The sequence below is a fragment of the Phocoena sinus genome, chromosome 6 (genome assembly GCF_008692025.1).
Source record: "Phocoena sinus isolate mPhoSin1 chromosome 6, mPhoSin1.pri, whole genome shotgun sequence".
In the NCBI taxonomy this organism is placed as follows: domain Eukaryota; kingdom Metazoa; phylum Chordata; class Mammalia; order Artiodactyla; family Phocoenidae; genus Phocoena; species Phocoena sinus.
In genome coordinates, this window is record NC_045768.1 from 23,287,074 (window position 1) to 23,307,875 (window position 20,802).

The following is a 20,802-nucleotide window of genomic DNA, read 5'->3' on the forward strand; positions in this document are numbered from 1 at the left end:
GAGAGTCCCATACAGGATAAATCCAAGGAGAAATGCACCAAGACACACATTAATCAAACTATCAAAAATTAAATACAAAGAAAAAATATTAAAGGCAGCAAGGGAAAAACAACAAATAACATGCAAGGGAATCCCCATACGGTTAACAGCTGATCTTTCAGCAGAAACTCTGCAAGCCAGAAGCGTGTAGCAGGACATATTTAAAGTGATGAAAGGGAAAACCCTACAACCAAGATTACTCTACCCAGCAAGGATCACATTCAGATTCAATGGAAAAATTAAAACATTTACAGACAAGCAAAAGTTAAGAGAATTCAGCACTACCAAACCAGCTTTAAAACAAATGCTAAAGGAACTTCTCTAGGCAGGAAACACAAGAGAAGGAAAAAACCTACAAAAACAACCCAAAACAATTAAGAAAATGGTAATAGGAACATACATATCAATAATTACCTTAAATGTAAATGGATTACCAAGAGACACAGATTGGCTGAATGGATGCAAAAACAAGACCCATATATATACTGTCTACAAGAGACCCACTTCAGATCTAGGGACATACAGACTGAAAGTGAGGGGATGGAAAAAGATATTCCATGCAAATGGAAATCAAAAGAAAGCTGGAGTATCAATTCTCACATCAGACAAAATAGACTTTAAAATAAAGACTATTACAAGAGACAAAGAAGGACACTACATAATGATCAAGGGATCAATCCAAGAAGAAGATATAACAATGGTAAATATTTATGTACCCAACATAAGAGCACCTCAATACATAAGGCAAATGTTAACAGCCATAAAAGGGGAAATCGACAGTAATGCAATAATAGGAGGGGACTTTAACACCCCACTTTCACCAATGGACAGGCCATCAAAAATGAAAATAAATAAGGGAACACAAGCTTTAAATGACACATTAAATAAGATGGACTTAATTGATTTTTATAGGGCATTCCATCCAAAAACAACAGAATACACTTTCTTCTCAAGTGCTCATGGAACATTCTCCAGAATAGACCATATCTTCGGTCACAAATCAAGCCTTGGTAAATTTAAGAAAACTGAAATCATATCAAGTATGTTTTCCGGCCACAACACTATGAGACGAGATGTCAACTACAGGAAAAAAAACTGTAAAAAATACAAACACATGGAGGCTAAACAATACGCTACTAAATAACCAAGAGATCACTGAAGAAATCAAAGAGGAAATCAAAAAATACCTAGAAACAAATGACAATGAAAACATGATGACACAAAACCTATGGGATGCAGCAAAAGCAGTTCTAAGAGGGAAGTTTATAGCAATACACTCTTACCTCAAGAAACAAGAAAAATCTCAAATAAACAACCTAACCTTACACCTAAAGCAACTAGAGAAAGAAGAACCAAAAAACTCAAAGTTAGCAGAAGGAAAGAAATCATAAAGATCAGATCAGAAATAAGTGAAAAAGAAATGAAGGAAACGATAGCAAAGATCAATAAAACTAAAAGCTGGTTCTTTGAGAAGATAAACAAAATTGATAAACCATTAGCCAGACTCATCAAGAAAAAAAAGGAGAAGACTCAAATCAATAGAAGTAGAAATGATAAAGAAGTAACAACTGACACTGCAGAAATACAAAGGATCATGAGTGATTAATAGAAGCAACTACATGCCAATGAAATGTACAACCTGGAAGAAACGGACAAAGTCTTAGAAAAGCACAACCTTCCAAGACTGAATCAGGAAGAAATAGAAACTATAAACAGACCAATCACAAGCACTGAAATTGAAACTGTGATTAAAAATCTTCCAACAAACAGAAGCCGAGGACCAGATGGCTTCATAGGTGAATTCTATCAAACGTTTAGAGAAGATCTAACACCTATCCTTCTCAAACTCTTCCAAAATATAGCAGAGGGAGGAACACTCCCAAACTCATTCTACGAGGTCACCATCACCCAGATACCAAAACCAGACAAAGATGTCACAAAAAAAGAAAACTACAAGCCAGTATCACTGATGAACATAGATGCAAAAATCCTCAACAAAATACTAGCCAACAGAATCCAATAGCACATTAAAAGGATCATACACCATGATCAAGTGGGGTTTATCCCAGGAATGCAAGTATTCTTCAATATACGCAAATCAATTAATGTGATACACCATGTTAACAAATTGAAGGATAAAAACCATATGATAATCTCAGTAGATGTAGAAAAAGCTTTTGAAAAAATTCAACACCCATTTATGATAAAAATCCTCCAGAAGGTAGGCATAGAGGGAACCTACCTCAACATAATAATGGCCATATATGACAGACCCACAGCCAACATCGTTCTCAGTGGTGAAAAACTGAAACCATTTCCTCTAACAAGGTTGCCCACTCTCACCACTATTATTCAACATAGTTTTGGAAGTTTTAGCCACAGCAATCAGAGGAGAAAAAGAAATAAAAGGAATCCAAATCAGAAAAGAAGAAGTAAAACTGTCACTGTTTGCACATGACATGATAATATACGTAGAGAATCCTAAAGATGCTACCAGATAACTACTAGAGCTAATCAATGAATTTGGTAGAGTAGCAGGATACAAAATTAATGCACAGAAATCTCTTGCATTCCTATACACTAACAATGAAAAATCTGAAAGAGAAATTAAGGAAACACTCCCATTTACCATTGCAACAAAAAGAATAAAATATCTAGGAATAAACCTACCTAAGGAGACAAAAGACCTGTATGCAGAAAACTATAAGACACTGATGAAGGAAATTAAAGACGATACAAACAGGTGGAGAGATATACCATGTTCTTGGATTGGAACAATCAACATTGTGAAAATGACTATACTACCCCAAAACAATCTACAGATTCAATGCAATCCCTATCAAGCTACCAATGGCATTTTTCACAGAACTATAACAAAAAAATTCACAGTACGTATGGAAACACAAAAGACCCCGAAGAACCAAAGCAGTCTTGAGAAAGAAAAACGGAGCTGGAGGAATCAGGCTCCTGACTTCAGACTATACTACAAAGCTACAGTAATCAAGACAGTATGGTACTGGCACAAAAACAGAAATAGATAACAATGGAACAGGATAGAAAGCCCAGAGATAAACCCACACACATACTGTCACCTTATCTTTGATAAAGGAGGCAAGAATATACAATGGAGAAAAGATAGCCTCTTCAATAAGTGTTGCTGGGAAAACTGGACAGCTACATGTATAAGAATGAAATTAGAACACTTCCAACACCATACACAAAAATAAACTGAAAATAGATATAAGATCTAAATGTAAGGGCAGACACTATAAAACTCTTAGAGGAAAACATAGGCAGAACATGCTATGACATAAATCACAGCCAGCCCAGGGATAGCTTGTGTTGTTTTAAAAGTTCACCTTAAAATGCTTCCTTCAGAGCCTGTACTTCTAGAAGAATTGACAAAGTTGCCATCACAGCTGGAAGAAAACTGGATCCATTCACAGTCACTCTTCATCAAAGCATGTGTGTCTTAAATTACATTAAAAGTGCTTTGTTGTAAAAATAAACTTAGGTGACTAAATAAAGACTTTTATAATAAAGAGGCTGAGTATAACTTATAACCTTGTTTTCCAAGTTTCAATGTGAAAAGAAAATAAATACCAGCACTACCAATTAGTCATTCTCCACTTTAAATGCTAAATACTTTCTTGAAATAAAATTATACCTATTTTTTGTTTTAAAGGCATAAAGAATATTCTCAAATGATTTATCTTCCGAGTCTCTTCACATCAGTTACTTGGATATGACTTCTTTTGAATTGTCATCACCAAGCTCATGTTTTTTGAATATTTGTAACATATGAGGTGCACTGGGTGTTTCACGTAGAATACTGCTGAACTAAACTGAAGATCAAACCAATACATAAAATAGTTATAAAAATGCCTTCATGTTATGAGGTAAAAAGGCATGTTTCCTTCCTTGGTGGCCTTTGATGAAAACACAGAGCCGGAAGTTGTGTCAGACAGTGCAGACCTCTTGCATTGCAGAAGAGGAAGTTGCTGAGGTCTGCTCAGGATCTCGGGGACAGATGCAGATTTTCTAACACTGGCCTAGTTAGTCCTCTCTCCATTGTAGCCTTTCTAAAGGAACTTATTCTTTTATATGAAAGGTGCTTTCACAAGGCAACTTGCTATAGGAGGCAGTTGCTAAGATAGGTGAGGGAAGTTCCAAATTCCACTGAAGATACCCTTCAAAGGTTTTTCTTCCCCACTGATGACCTTTTCATTTGGGAAGAAACTGCTGACTATACTTTTCTGTCATAACCATTGTGAAGCCAGATAGCTCTGGCACTTTTTTTTCTCATCATCATTGTTTCTGTGGTTCAAGATTTCAATATGTGAATTAAAAATAAGTAATACTCAAAAGCACACTGTTCTAAACACTTGTCAGTACACTCAGAAGTAGTGTCGGGGGACTTCCCTGGGGGCGCAGTGGTTAAGAATCCACCTGCCAATGCAGGGGACACGGGTTCGAGCCCTGGTCCGGGAAGATCCCACATGCAGCGGAGCAACTAAGCCTGTGCGCCACAACTACTGAAGCCTGCATGCCTAGAGCCCGTGCTCCGCAACAAGAGAAGCCACTGCAATGAGAAGCCCGCGCACTGAAACGAAGAATAGCCCCCACTTGCTGTAATTAGAGAAAGCCTGCACGCAGCAAAGAAGACCCAACGCAGGAAAAAAAAAAAAAGTAGTGTCGGGCTTCCCTGGTGGTGCAGTGGTTGGGAGCCCACCTGCTAATGCAGGGGATGCAGGTTCGAGCCCTGGTCTGGGAGGATCCCACATGCCGCAGAGCACTGGGCACGTGCACCACGGCTGCCGAGCCTGTGTGCCACAACTACTGAAGCCCTCACACCCGGAGCCCATGCTCTGCAACAAGAGAAGCCCGCACGCAGCAGCGAAGACCCAACGCAGCCAAAAATAAATAAATTTATCTAAAAAAAGAGGTGCTCAATAAATATTTTTTTAAAAAGTAGTGTCATTCATAAAATTCAGCTGGTTGTATTTGAACGCCAATACCATTCTAATTAGGATGTAGTTTTACAGAATAATCTTCAGAAGGAATAGTCCTCACAAGCAGTTGATCAACGGTAACTTTAACTATCAAAGTGTTTCTGTTTAATGGTGAAAGGTAGAATTAATAAACTGCTGAAGAAATAAGCCGATCTGGTTTTGTACTTTGCTCTTTTAGAAATGCATATAAACTTAATAAAGCCATTGACTTAAATGTTAACAATGACTTAGGTTCTAACTTTAGAAACTGTATTTCCCCTTGCCCCAAATACTATATTCTAAAGATATGGCAAAATTTCAGTATACAATTATGTACTTTGTGAAGGTTGTAAATATCTAAAACAATAAGAGTTCTAAACTGAAAGTGTATTGCTGTGACAAATCTTGAACTGAGCTTTCTCTTTCAGGAGAGAATACAGGAGTTGAGTGTATTGTTTTTATTGGAGATAGTTTTAGACAGTATTAAAGCATCATTTCAACAGGTTAAAAAAAAAATGCAACAGTTTCAGCCAAGGAAGTTTTGCAATGAAAACAACATGCTACAACCATATGACTCAGCGATTCTACTCCTAGGTAGAGTACCCAAAGGGACTGAAAAGAGCTATTCAAAGAAAAACCTGTTCACTGATATTCATAGCAATACTATTCAAAACAGTGCTATTCACAATAGCCAAAATGTCCATCAACAGATGAATGGATAAACAAAAGTGATGTATTCATACAACGGAATATTGTTCAAACGTAAAAGGAATGAAGTGCTGATACAGGCTATAGCATGGATGAACTTTGAAAACATTATGCTGAATTGAAAGAAGCCAGGCACCATACATATTGTACGGTTCCATTTTCATGAAATATCCAGAAGAGGAGAATCCTTAGAGACAGAAAGCCGTTTAGTGATCGGGAGGAAATAGGGATATAGGGGAAGGGAGAGTAACTCAGTGGGTATGGGGTTTCTGTTTGGGGTGATGAAATGTTTTGTAACTATCTAGATAGAGGTAATGGTTGTACAACATTGTGAATGTACTAAATGCCACTGAATTGTTCTTTTTTTTTGCGGTACGCAGGCCTTTCACTGTTGTGGCCTCTCCCGTTGCGGAGCACAGGCTCCGGACACACAGGCTCAGCGGCCATGGCTCAAAGGCCTAGCCGCTCTGCGGCATGTGGGATCTTCCCGGACCGGGGCACGAACCCGTGTCCCCTGCATCGGCAGGCGGACTCTCAACCACTGCACCACCAGGGAAGCCCCTGAATTGTTCATTTATAGAAAGTTTAAAATATGAGTTTTATGCTATGTGAGTTTTACCTCAATAAAAAATACAAATTAAAAAATAAATTTTACCAGTACTTGAAGACTGTAAAATATTCCAGTGAATATTTTGGCGAACCCTACCAAGACGTCTACATTCTTTTGGTTAAAATAAAACCTAGCATCAAAGCACTATCATTTGTTTCAACTGCTCTTCGTATTTACTAAAAAGACAGCAAAGATTTAAAAAAAACTCCCAGAGGGATATAAATACTAAGATACTGATAAGATTTCTTTGAACACTGTAATAGCCCCAGTGGTCTATGGAATAATGAATGCAAAAGATATCTCGGGTGAAAAGAGAGTCTGAATTATGCAACATACATTTAAAAAGCATTCTTTTTATTTTCTTGAGTCTTGAAATTGCTTAGTCATTTAGGAATAACGATGGGTGCCTCATACTATGGATTGCTTTTCTCAACATCCATTTCAGTCCTCTGCTATCTTACAAAGCCTGGGAAGCTTTGAAACAACTACATTTCCCAGACCTCCTTGCAGCTAGGATTCTCTTCACCTAGTATAGGTGCTTTGGGTTCCACCCATCAGATGCATTTTCGAGAATTTTTATTGGCAGAGAGGCAGAATGCATGCATCCATTTTGTAAGTGTGGTTCATGGAAGAGATGGTGTGACTTGAAGTCTAGAAGTTGTCCTGGCAGCTTCCTAATTTAGCAGGTGTTTTCGCAGTTCAGTAGTTTGAGCAACAGTGATAACATATTCAGAGTCAGGATTGTTCTGGTTATCTACTGCTGTGTAATGAACCACCCCCAAACTTAGTGAATTAAAACAACTACTTAATATTATTACTCGTGCATTTACTGGGCTCAGGTAAGCAATTCTCCATTGGGGTCTCTCATGAAATTACATTTAGATGTTGGCTGGGCTGCAGTTATCTGAAGGCTCGACTCGGCTGGATGTCCAGGGGGCTCACTCACATGGCCGGCAGTTGATACTGGCTACTGGCTGGGAGTTCACCTGGCAATGTTGACTGAAGCACCTACATGCAGCTTATGCAGCTTCTCCATGTTGCTCGGGATGCTCACAGCATGGTCTTTGGGCTTAAAAAGGAGCACCCAAGGGCAAGCATTCCAAAAAGCAGGAAGCCAAAGTCACCAGAAGCTAAGGGTTATGACGAGAACAGGCATCGCATCACTTCTACCACGCTCTGTTGGTCAAATGATGTCACACAACCAATCCAGGTTCATGAGGGTGAAAATAAAGACTCCATCTCTTGATGAGGGAGTGGCAAACTCAATTGCAAAAAAGCACGTAGAATGGAAGATATTGTTTATGCCGTCCTTGGAAAACATAATTTGTTACAAGGGTAGAGTGGCTTGCACATAGTCTGGCTCCATAGTCTATGCTCCTAACTCTTAAGCCTTCTCTTAAACTGAAAATTGAAGTTGATTGCAAGTTATCTAGGTGAGAAGCAGGTGCTGCAAATGGTGATCATGCCATGAAAATGGGGACGGAGATGAGGGTAAGCAAAGGAGTATCTTAGAAGATGGAGAGAACAGCACATAGCAAAGCTCCAAGGAGGAACAGACGTGGGGGGCATTCAAGAAAATGAGAGGAAGGCTAACGTGGCAAGAGAACTTTCTCCCCTTGTTCACACTGTGGCCCACCTAGAAGATGATACTCTTGGTATGGGCCATTGGAGTAAGTGGATGAGCTCTTTGTGGTTGGAGGCACCTGCCCTGGGGTCTGTGGGTCTCAATCTTGGGCACACCTGTAATGTATTTGTAGGAAATCTGGTCTAGAATGTAGGGAGCAAGAGGAAAGTCAACCAGGAGACTGGTGTGGTGAGACAGACCCAGGACATGCACAACCTCATAGGCCATGAGAAAGACTTGAATGTTAGTTCGAGGGCGTTGGGAAGCCACTGAAGGATTTTAACTAGGGGGAAGGCGTAAGTCAATTTGCCTTGGGCCTTCAGGAGAACACTGATCACTGAGAAGAGAATAGATGGGAGAGCACGGTATAGAAGCAGGGAGCCAGTTAGGAGGCTGTTGCAGGGGTCTTAGCAAAAGAAACGAGGACAACTGAGACTAAGATGGTGCTGGGGGAGGTGCAGGCAAGAGTACGGGTTTGGGATATATTTCAGAGTTGGAACTACCTGGGCTAGAGATGAATTCAATATAAAAGGTGAAGGAGAAAGGATAATAATGTTGCCTCTCTCACATTGTTCTCAAGGGGGATTAAATTTGATTACATACAAGTTCTTCAAAAAGTTAAACATAGATTTACCATATGATCTAGCAATTCCTCTCCTAGATATATATCCAAAAGAACTGAAAGCAAGGATTCACACAAATACTTGTGTATCCATTTTCACAGCAGTATTATTTACAATAGCCAAAATATGGAAACAAGCGAAATGTCTATCAATGGACAAACGGATAAACAAAATGTGTTATATTCATACCACAGAATATTATTCATCCATAAAAAGGAATGACGTACTGATACATGCTCCAACATGGATGAACCTTGAAAACGTCATGCTAAGAGAAATAATCCAGACACAAAGGGAAAAATATTGTACGATTCCACTTACATGAAGTACCAAAAGTAGGCAAATCCATAGAGACAATGCAGAATAGAGGCTACCAGGAACTGGGGGTTGGGGGGTGGAAAGGAATGAAGGGTCATTACTGTTTAAGGGGTAAGGAGTTTCTGTTTGGGACAATGAAGGGTTCTGAAAATACAGAGTGGTGATGGTTGTACAACACTGTGAATCTCCTCAATGCCACTGAATTGTTCAAGTGGTAAATTTCATGTTATGTGTATTTTACCACACAAAAGAATTGATTATGTACATGGAGTAGTTAGCACATACGTGGCCCACAGTTGTCTGGGCTCAGTGAATGAAACTATTGTTTTCACAGGTCTGGCACACACCTGCCTTTTTCAGAGAGGAATCTCTCTCATTCCATAAGGCCGAGAACCTTGAACTTAGGAGTCTGTCTGCCCTGGAGCACTCTTCGACATCCTGAGTCCTTTCCCATCACACCTGGGTCTCCTGTGGACACTGTCCACATGGAACCCCAAGTCACAGTCTACTTAACAGGATGAGGCCGCTCCTCACTGGAACCAGCAAGAAGACATCCCAGGAAGGCCTCCCATCCCTCACCATCTTGCCCTTTTGGTCTTTCTAAGGCTACATCACTAAGTGGTAGAGGTGGGATAATTTCAGAGTGAAATCATTACAGAGAAGAGGAAAAGGTAAAGATCAGGCTATCTTAAGCCTTCCCTGGAGTCTCCAGTGGAAAGAACTCAAAACCTAAGTCCTTCACCATGACAGGATCCACTCGTGTTGCTCACCCACCCCCACATATACCTGGCTCTCCTGGCCTTTGGCTCGCCAACCATCTCCCGTATGGGCTTCTTCAAGTCTCTGAATCTCCGCCCACAAATGATTGGCCTTTATAGTGCCTCCGGTCTGAGTGATTCTCTCTGGAATAGTGCCCTAGTGATTAAGTGACACCTTTGTCACCCAAGTCTTATAGAAGAGCAGGGTCCTTTGAACAGGAGTGGACTTGGATCCTCTAGGCCTAATTTCCTTAAGTTCCCATGAGAGCTGCAGGGAACGTGGTTCCTTTCTTGACTGACCCTGTTAGATTAAACACATGCTTACCTCTCAACACAGACTTTCATTTTCAGGTTCAGTACAGTTTAAACCATACGGAAAAAAGAAAATATTTCTTCAAATAACAGGGCATCTCATCCCTTTCTGGTGTCTGGAACCCCGAGCAAGGTTATTTCTTGCTCCCCTGGTGAGTCCTCCCGAAGCATAAAGCATGTCCTTTCAGTGGTAGCCGTCATCATTTTTCAGGAAGGGCTCCAGCTCAATAACATTTTTCATTTATTTCAGAAGACTCTCTGGAATGGGATACCATTGCCAATGTTTTCTTACGCTATTATTACTGTAATTGCAACATAAGGAAAGGGAAGTTTATTCAATAAGTGCTACTGTACAACTGGACAATTATTTGGAGGAAAAATAGCTAGATTCATGCTTTATCTGAAACTTTCACACTAAAATCAATTCCAAATAGATTAAAGATTTGGGTATTAAAAGAGAGAGAGGAACCATATGAATTAAAGAAGGAATTTAAGCTTCCAAAAGTCAGGCAACCAGCAGTTGGTAGCCTCTCCTGATTCTCATCAGAATACCTACAGAGATACAACCATAGAGCGGGATAACTATCAATATTAAAAGATGAAGACTGATAAAGAAATGCCAAATATAGTAGAAATTGAGTCCAATTTGATGGCAGATGCAACTGGACTAGAATGGAGGGGTCCCTATTGTCTTCAGCTCATGCTAGAGAGGCTCCCTGATTTAAAAAAAAAAAGGATGAAGAAGCTCGGGCTATTTCCCACCATTTATCTCTCAACCAGAGACCCAGGGACTCAGAAATCTGGGCAGCTGGCTCTCTAGAGCAGTGGAGAACGTTAGACACATACCAATCTCCAGATACCACCCCAGACTACGTGACTCAGAATATTTAGGGGAGGCACTCAAGCATGAGTGTTTCTTTTAAAACTCCCAAGGTGGGACTTCCCTGGTGGTGCAGTGGTTAAGAATCCACGTGCCAATGCAGGGGACACGGGTTCGAGCTCTGGTCTGGGAAGATCCCACAGGTCACAGAGCAACTAAGCCTGTGCACCACAACTACTGAGCCTGCGCTCTTGAGCCCGCGAGCCACAACTACTGAGCCTGCATGCCACAACTACTGAAGCCTACGCGCCTAGAGCCCATGCGCTACAACAAGAGAAGCCACCGCAATGAGAAGCCCATGCACTGCAACGAAGAGTAGCCCCCACTTGCCGCAAGTAGAGAAAGTCCACACCGAGCAACGAAAACCCAACACAGCCCCAAAATAAATTAATTAATTAAAAAATAATAAATAAAACTCCCAAGGTGGTCTGAATGTGTGGCCAGATTGAGAACCAGTCTTTTGTGTATATTTCTCAGATACCATTCTATAGGGCAGGAAGGTAATCAAGAGATTCTGTCTCCCCCTTTTGGCCAGTCTGGCTCTTTTGCGACATTTCTTTCCTTCCTTACAGTCTGGGATGCCTCTCTTCACTGTTTCTCCTCCTATCATTTTGATTTCACTTCTTCTGTTTTCAACATTACCTTCTTACTTCTGCCTGCCCCTTAAATATTGGTCTTCCTAGAGCTTGGTATCTTGAAATATCCTCCTAAATTAGAAATTTCATTCAATTCTAAGACTTCAGCTGACACATATGGACTGAAGACTTCAATTCTTATACAGTAGGGTGAACATTTTCACCTTCATAACCCTCTTCCTGGAGTATATACCCTCCCACTGATGGAGCCCTACCCAACCCAAGCCAGGATAACTGCAAAGGTCTTGAGGAGGTGGGGGAAAGAGAGTCTTTTTTTTTTAAATAGTGGCACAGAAGTTATGTTAAAAAGTAGTCTTGTAGAATCCCCACTAGCCTAGACCATTCATCCCCTTTCTCAGTAGTTAGAACATAACGATGGACCAGATGCCAAGAGGAAGAAGTTAGATGCTGGGACAAGAAAGGAGAAAGAAGAAAGTAGAAGTGCATGGAGGAGACCACTCTTCTGCCCATTAAACATGAACTTGAACAAGCTAGTGGGGACTGAAAAGGGAAAAGAAAGCAACTTTGGACCATCTCTCAATTCTCTATATGCGTGACTATCTAATGATAAAACTTTTCCAATAATGAACTGTATCATTTTCACAAACAATGACATCTGCCTCTCTCTACCAAGCTTCTAACTCCCTCCTGATGACCCAACAATCATAGGTACCTCAAACATAACATCTAAAATAAATCCCTCCTCCTCTCCCTTGCCCCAATCTTCTCCTCCCCTGTGCCATCTCTGTGACTGGAACTACCATTTCTCTACCTGATGTGGGTTAAATTGTGTCCCCCCCCAAATCCATATGTTGAAGTCCTAACCCTAGTACCTCATATGTGACCTTGTTTGGAAATAGGATCATTGCAGATATAAATAGTTGACTTAAGATGAGGTCATTGGAGTGGATCCTAATCCAATATGACTAGTGTCCTTATAAAAAGGGGAAATTTGGGCACAGAGGACATGCACGCAGGGAGAACACCATGTGAATATAAAGGCAAAGATCAGGTGATGCTTTTACAAACCAGGGAAAGCCAAAGGTTGCTAGCAAACCACAAGAAACAAAGTGAGAGGCACGGAACAGATTCCTTCTGCAATGCCCAGAAGGGACCAACCTTGCTGACACCTTGACCTTGGACTTGCAGCCTTCAGAACTCTAAGACAATGAATTTCTGTTGTTTAAGCCAACCAATTTGCGGTACCTTATTACAGCAGTACATACCACCCAACAAAGTATATAGCATATATGTATACGGCGTAAAACACCCAACAGACTTTCACCCTCCATCTCTCATCCAATGTCCTATGGCTAAATACCATCCAGTTATTCTCCAAGATGTCTCCTAAATTCAGCTACTACTGTTTCCACTGCCTCTGTAGATATTTTGGGTAATTGGGTAATTATGTTAGGAGAAGACAGAAAACTTAATCCGCCAAATGGAGCCAGGATAGGCTGAAGCTGGTGTTAAGAGAGAGGGTTTAGGATTCAAAGCGGTTACAGACATGGTGGGGCTAGCAAGCAGAGGGGGAGAGCGCACGTAGCTGTGGGTAAGATAAACACCAACTTAACTGGTTGGGAAATGCTGAGACCACAGAGCCTACGTCAAATGTCAAAGAGGTGGGGCTGGCTAGAGGCCAGGCAGGGCTCCCCTGGCTCTGTCCCCGCAGTGACTTTGGGGCTGGGCTTTCTCCTGAGTTACACACTGGGCGGTGAGTGGAGGTCTCAGGGGTACCTTTGCTACTGGGTCTCCCTCTGCCCGGATGCTGGTGCATATTCCTGAGGCTCCAGCTCCTTTTCCAACTGCCAACCGAACAGGCAGGTTTGCTGACAAACATCCTGTTCCAGTTCCAAGGGGTGTGAACCAAGGCGGGCACTTGGCCTCCCCCAGCACTAGCTCCAAGGGGTGTGAACCAAGGCGGGCACTTGGCATCCCCCAGCCCTAGCTCCAAGGGGTGTGAACCAAGGCGGGCACTTGGCATCCCCCAGCACTAGCTCCAGCTCTGCCAGGAAACAGGAGGCTTCACTGTAGCTCCTGGAATCGTATTCTACACTTTCGGATCAAGCAGTGAAGGACCTGGAATAGGATACTCCTTGGACCCCAAAAGGCTCCGAGCAGCTCTGCTTGTCCTTCTCTCTGTCCCCGGCTCCTCCCCTCACTCCCTGCCCATCAATTTCTCACTTTCACTCCCTCCCTGCCCCCTCCCTCCTCCTGCTGCTCCCCACCCCGTGCTCACTCTTCTCTCCCCCCATTCATCCCCCGCGGCTATCACCTCCTTCCTCCATTCTTAATCCCCTCTTTGCACCCCTTCCTTCCCTCCTCCCCCTCCAACTTTTCCTTCTCTTTCCCGCCCGCTCCCACCCTTCTCCTTCCCCCAATTTCTCCCTCTCCCTCCCTTGCTCTTCTCCTGATCTTTCCACCTTTCTCCGCACTTCCCTCTCCCCCCTCCTCTCCCTGAGCCCTACCACCTCCCCCGCCAGCCCTGCCCATCAGTGTTTGCTTTGCTCCCGGAACCGGATGAAGGGGTTGCCCTGCCCATGCCCTGCCCTGCCCCACTTCTGGCAGCTGGGGTCTCCCTTCATGGCCGACGGCTCTGGGACTCAGGCCCCAGGGAAAGGGCCCCTGCTCAGCATGCAGCTCCTGCGAGCGCAGTACGCAGGCCTGAGACGGCAACAGAAGGCCCAGGCCCACGTGGTGGTGCTCCCGAAAGGTAAGGCTGGGCAGGTGCTGGGGGCAGAAGGGAAGGGCACGAGGGCCTGGCTGAGCCGTGGGCAGCGCAGGGCCAGGGCTCTGCTGGCCTCCTGGTGGGGAAGGGCAGGGAGGCGGGCTGGCCTGTGCAGGGCCGTTCCGCTGGGGCCTCAAGCCGTGATGTTCCCAACAGCTTGGGCGCTGGCCATAGGAAGCGCAGGGCTCAGGGACCCAGGAAGCACCCAGGCTCCCGGAGCGAGCTCTGCACCCCCTCAAACAGCAGCTGGGGAGGGGCGCTGAGACACAGAAGCCCCACCTCCAGGGGAGCAGCCTCCTTCCTCTGGGAACTCAGACTTATTCCAGGAGGAAGTTAGGAGCACAGGGCTCAGAAAGCAAGCGATGGTCAAATCCCGGCCCTTCATCCTCTAACCGAGAGGGCAAGTCAAGAGAGGTAGGAAGACGCCCTGAAAGGTCAGGGCTGTGCTCTGGGAACTTCTGTGGCTGTTTATACAGTTCAGGACTCACTGAGCAGCCCACCCCACTCTCGGCAAGTCTGGGAAGGAACCAGGGGCCAGAGGGTCCTCACTGTCTGGGACAGGAAGGGCGCTGCCTTGGGCTAAAGGCACCCACCTCTCACAATTTGGGCTGTTGCCAGTGAGTGGGGTCCATTTGAACTGAACTGGCACAGCCGAATAGCCCCCTCTCTCTGCAGGGCAGAAGCTGGGAGTTTCCTAAAGCCCTATTCCATCCTCAAGGGTATTCACTCATTGTTACTCAGCAAGCATTAATTAAACTTGTATGGAATGAACGCAGATTTAACACACCTGTGGTTCAGACTCACCCATCCATGTGATGGGTATGCCCCCAGAGACATCTCAAACTCAGCACGCCCCGTAGAATTGACCACCCCCGCCCCACCCCTCCCTGCTGCCCCTTTCTCCTGCATCCTAGAACTCAAGCCTCCCTCCTCCGTGGTCACCCCTTGATGAGTTACGTCATGAGTTACAACAGGGTAATGCGAGGGGGAGTGCTCAGGCTCTGCTTCCCCAGGGAAGACCGCTCACCCGCAGGCTCAGTCAGAGTCTTTCAGGGCATTTCTAGCAGTTTGCCAGCCCACATTGTTGCTCTAACTGTGAGAAGTAGTGTGCTCTCTGATGGAGTGTTCCTGTACTTGGTCTCTGGAGAAGGGCCTGAACCTGAGTCCCAGCTCTGCCACTGAGTTGCTCTGTGCAGATTTGAACGAGTCATGTACGTTACTGTCACTCAGCTTTCTCGCCTTTCAGCTGGGAATAACTGTAGCCCCCAAAGTAGAGAGAGGGTTGTGGTGGGAACTAAATAAATTCACACGTATAAAGCTCCTTAGGGCTTTCTGTGCTAATTGGCTGAGGACCAGATCCTTACGTCACACGAGTCTGAGTTAGAAGGACACTTGAAGCACTTGGACTGGGTGTGAGGAGTAAGGTGGTTCTCCAGGGAGAAATCAGAGTAAGATGACAAAAATGAGGTGAAAATGATGCTGGGGGAGGGGGCAAAAAAGCAATTTTGCCTGCACATCGGCCACAGGCTGGATGGTGGTACCGTTCACTGAGACAGAGAATATAGGAGAAAAAGATTTCTGATTAGGAAGAGATGAATTTGTTGGTGAATATGCTGTATTTGAGGGAGTTGTCTGTAAAACTTCCAACCAGCCTGGATCTCAGGAGAGAAGTGTGGGCTGGAGATATAGATTGGGGGCTCATCAACATACTGGTAGTAGTTGAAGCCATGGGCACGGATAAAATTGTGGAGGACCAATGTGTAAATTGATAAGAGGCTAGGATGACAATTAGAGTTCTCCAATACTCAAATACTGAAGGGACAAGCAGAGGAATAGTCAGGGAAGATAGCAGTCAAAATGGTAGCAGACAGATATTAGCCCGAAAAAGGGAATTCACACACGCTGAATCTTGGATGAACCTACGTGAACCTTGAGGACATTATGCTAAGTGAAATAAGCCAGTTACAAAAAGACAAGTGCTGTAATGATCTACTCACATGAGGTACTTGGAGTAGTCAGATTCACAGAGACAGAAAGTAGAATGGTGCTTGCCAGGGTGGGGGAGGTGAAGAGTTGTTGTTTAACGGGTACAGTGTCAGTCTGGGAAAGATGAAAAAGTTCTGGAGATCGGTTGTGCAACAATGTGAATGGACTTAACACTATTGAACTGTACACTTCAAAATGGCTAAGACGGTAAGTTGTATGTTGTGTGTCTTACATTTTTCTTAAACGATAGGAGAAAACCAGGAGATATTAATGCCACGAAGCCAAGCAAGTAGAGGGAGTTTAGGGATCCTCCGTGTCCAGCATAGCAGAGACTCCGGAAGACAGAGTGGCCATCGAGATTGGCTCCCACTAAAACTAGATCTCAGTGTCTTAAGGCACGGGGTTGTATCTGGAAGGGCACGTACTCTGGGAGCTGATTAATGGAAGGAAGCCCTCTGGAATTAGCTTTCTTCCTCCTTAGTGTTATGGAATGAATTTAGGTTCTAGAGATGCAGTGGCAGGTGTTCCGGATTCCTAGCTCTAGAGTTCAAGGGCTTCCTTCTGGCTTTATTGCTTCAACACCATCTCTCCACTCACACCATGTACTCTGTCACCTAGGGGCCTCCAGCAGGGACAAATGTCAGAATGCTCAAGGGAGCTTCACTGCATTTCAGAGGGAATTCCAGGCTGGCCACAGGTCTCCTTTCTATAGGAAAATGCCTTTCGGTCATTTCTCCAACCCTCAATGCCACCAAGAGTTGACAAGAAACTGTCATGTTCCACAAGGTGGTAAAAAGATGTCCCTGAATATTAGCTCGGGGCTTTGGGACAGCCTGGAGGGGTGGGATGGGGAGAGTGGGAGGGAGGGAGACGCAAGAGGGAAGACGTGTGGGATCATATGTATATGTATGGCTGATTCACTTTGTTATAGGGCAGAGACTAACACACCATTGTAAAGCAATTATACCCCAATAAAGATGATAAAAAAAATAAAAAATAAATTAAAAAAAAAGATGTCCCTGAGAAGGAAGAAAGACATCGGTCTGCCTTCTCATCCCTGAAGCCAGTTCAGGGAAGCAGTAGGTGCTGCATACATGTTCCCAGAACAGTGGCTATGGTTCAGAAAGATAAAGACCAGTCCTCCAAAAGGAACTGCCTCAAAACACAGTTCCCCTCTCCTCTGCCTTGGGTGCTAAACCCATTATCAGAATCCCACAACACAAAACCCTTTCCACCGGTCAGTGTATGTGAATCACACATGTGGGTGAACACATGTTGTGCCCTTGTCCCCGTTATTCTTTTAGTCTGAAATGCGAGTTCCCTAGTTCTTCCTAGGGTTCACTCCCTCACTGCAGTCAAAAACTGAAGTCTCCTATTAAATTCTATCACACTCGAATGTTTTTTTCCATAGCATTGATTACCACCAGAAACTTTATTATAGTATGTTTATTTGCTTATTCTTTTTCTCCTCCACTAGACCACATCATGAAGAGGTAGATTTTGTCTCAGTGTTCATTACTGTATTCCCAAGACCTAGAATAAATAATGCCTGGCACATTATCAGGGCCTAATAAATATTTGTTGAATAAATGAATAATTTTGCATGAATATGTGTGTGTGTGTGTGTGTGTGTGTGTGTGTATGTGTGTGTGTTAGAGAGAGATAATGCAGTGTGTTGGGTACCTGGCCTCCTTGATATATTTGGCATGTCCTTCCTTCATCTTGAAAGCTCTGAGACCCCCAAAATGAGAGCCACCCATGTACTTTGCAGTGGTGACCCTGCTGGTGCCTTGCTTTCTCAGGAGGGAACATGCCTGCTCCTGCTGAGGCCATGGTCAGTGCTGTTTGGATTAACAAGGAGAGAAGGCATTCACTGTCCCTAGAAGAGGCGGATCTGGAGGCAGAGGAGATGCTGGAGGAGGCTGACAGAGGCTGTCTCCAGGCCCCCGACTCTCCATGGCACACGCACCTAGAGATGCACCGCTCGGTCCAAACCTTCCACCAGGAAACCAGTCATCAAGTAAAGCACAAGGACAAGTTCATGGGGTCTGAGCAAAGGCTCCCAGGCTTGTTTGAAGACACTCAGACGACTCAGCAAGGAGGCACGATCCCAGAGGCAGCCCAGCATGAGTGTCAAGTGGGCGACACCCAAACAAAGGCAGTGGGATCTGGCTTAAACATTGGCGCTCAGGGCCCTCCTCCCATAAAGAAGCCACACAGGTCTGGAAGACCAGCTAACTATCCATTTCCCCAGAGGAAAACTCCCAGGATCTCCCAGGCGGCCCGGAACCTGGGCTTATATGGCCCAGCCTGAAGGTTTCCACCCAAAAGTCTCAACCTTGAGACCATCTATGGCCTCACCTAAGAACTTAGGAGGCAGAGGCACAGCTAGGGCCTCTAGCTGGGAGCAGAACTGGACTACATCAATCGTCGGGATGGTGGGACATGAACTTTGCAGTGGGCACGTAGACTTGTCCTTCAAAAAAAAAAAAGAGAGGTTGCCCAGACCAGACTGCTCACAGCTCAGGATGAAAGAGTGCTGTCTCACCAGTGCAGCCCCATTCTGTTTATATAAGAAGACATTGCTGTGGACATCGACTCAGTCCTTAGAACTAGAGAATTTTAAACGTTAGACAGAGACCCTAGCCAGGGGATGCCTTTGCAGTGCCCTAGAGTCGACAGGCGTGGGCCATCTTGTTTTCAGTAACTTCTGAGGATTTCTCACGTTCTGGAGAAGAGAGGGGCTCTGAGAATTTCCTTTTTCTGGTCGCTATGCCTGGAGGCCAGCTCACTTACAAGTCTCTACATGCATTGGTAGTGACCACACCATTTTAGCTTGAGCCTCCCAAAGTATGGTCACCCTGGGTAAAAAGGGTCAAAACAATCCCACCTACTGTTCTGTGTGTTTAAGTGTCTTTAGGAAGGGTTGGTCATCTCTCCCCTCTCATTGAGACTGCACATTCCGGTCTCATTATAGATTTATTTCCTTTCATCCTTCTCTCTCCGTCCTTTCCTTCCTTCCTTCCTCCCTCCCTCCCTCACTTCCTTTTTTCCTATTTGCTCTCTTCTTCCCTTCTTCAATCTCTCTGTGTCTCTCTCTCTCCAAATTAAACACTGCCCATCATTGAAGATGTATAGTAATAGAAGCCTGAAAGAAGAAGATAAAGAAATGTTCCTGCTTGGAAAGTATGTGTTCCTCAAAAGTTGCTGCCTTTTCAGCCAAATTTGTATCATTCAGGTCCTTCCTGGTATATTTTAAACCAAAGACAAAGTGAAGCAGGTATTACTTGGGTGGTGGGGAAGAAATTATCTTACCTGGTTAATGTTTAACTTTAATAAACACACCTAAAGTGACTTTTCCTCATGCCAGATTCTCTCTCTGTAAAGTTTTACCCACATCTTCCTTTTGTTCCCATGGTGATCCAGTCTTGCCCACCCACATCGAGAGATGTTACCTAGGAGTGTCATTTCCTGTCAAAATATGTATGTGCCTTCTCCTTGGGCCATCCCCGAAATTCCCTCCAATTTGGGGATTGTGATTCCTTTTGTGAACAATTAATAAGAGCCAGTTGTTAATTTTTTTTAATAGTCTAATGAAAAACAAGGAAATTTTCTGAAAAAAACTTTTCCTTTGCTTTTGTTTTAAAGAGGCTTCCCAGAAGTAACTCCTCTTTCTACAGTGTATCAATTAGGATAGGCTATGTTTTGCTGAGTAATAAACAACTCCCAAACCTCACACAGAAGCTTTTTTTTTTCCCCACTCATGAAAATTCCACTGTGGATTTGGGCCAACTTCCAGGGCAGCTCTCCTACATTGTTACTAACAATTCAAGCCACTTCAATCTTGTGGCACCACCATATCAATACTGGTTTCCCTAATCACTGTAGCTGAAGAAAGTGCATTAAAAGTCACATACTGGCTCTCAAATCACTTTGCTTATGTTTCATTGTCCAAAGCAAGTAACACAGGCGTATCTCCACTTCAAGGGTATGAGGAAGTGCATTCATTTCATGTGCCCACAAGGAGAGAAGGAATGGAAATACGGATGAGCACAACTAATGGCTAACACAGGTAGAGAGGGGCCAGGTCATAGTACAATATTAGATTTTATTGTGAATACAATAAGTAGCCATTAAGGGATTCACATATGAGACCAAAATGATTGGATTTGCAGTTCAACCAGATGACTCTGGTTGTTCTACAGAGAATGAGTGGATGGTCATGTTAAGAGGCAGTGTCAGGGGAAATTACGGCCAGGGGAAGTTCAGTGGGAAAGATGTTAGCTCAAGCAAGAGTGGGAGCAGAATGGTGCTTTGTGAACACCTAGAGGGGTGGGATAGGGAGGGTGGGAGGGAGACGCAAGAGGGAGGAGATATGGGGATATATGTATATGTATAGCTGATACACTTTGTTATAAAACAGAAACACACCATTGCAAAGCAATTATACTCCAATAAAGATGTTTAAAAAAAAAGAGTGGGAACAGAAGAAGGGGAAAAAAGTAGACACATTGGAGATAGAAACAATAGGATTTACTGAAGGAAAATTACAAGTTCAGTTTGAAGGATACTGAGTTTGAGGTACTCAGA

The 20,802-nt window shown here is 43.8% G+C and overlaps 1 protein-coding gene across 1 annotated transcript; it reads left to right on the forward strand.

Annotated features, from left to right (window-relative positions):
* Positions 1-13,911: 13,911 nt before the first annotated feature.
* C6H9orf152 (chromosome 6 C9orf152 homolog) lies at positions 13,912-19,566 on the forward strand. The gene is made up of 2 exons (XM_032635260.1): positions 13,912-14,211; positions 18,015-19,566. Exons 1-2 carry the CDS (start codon positions 14,019-14,021, stop codon positions 18,524-18,526), a joined length of 705 nt encoding a protein of 234 aa, XP_032491151.1. The 5' UTR covers positions 13,912-14,018; the 3' UTR covers positions 18,527-19,566.
* The last annotated feature ends 1,236 nt before the right edge of the window (positions 19,567-20,802 follow it).

Bases quoted from the DNA above. Each gene is read 5' to 3' on its own strand.
- C6H9orf152 (XM_032635260.1), top strand. From the start codon at position 14,019: ATGAAGGGGTTGCCCTGCCCATGCCCTGCCCTGCCCCACTTCTGGCAG. The intron at 14,212-18,014 runs GTAAGGCTGGGC...TTGCTTTCTCAG, and splicing joins CGTGGTGGTGCTCCCGAAAG to GAGGGAACATGCCTGCTCCT.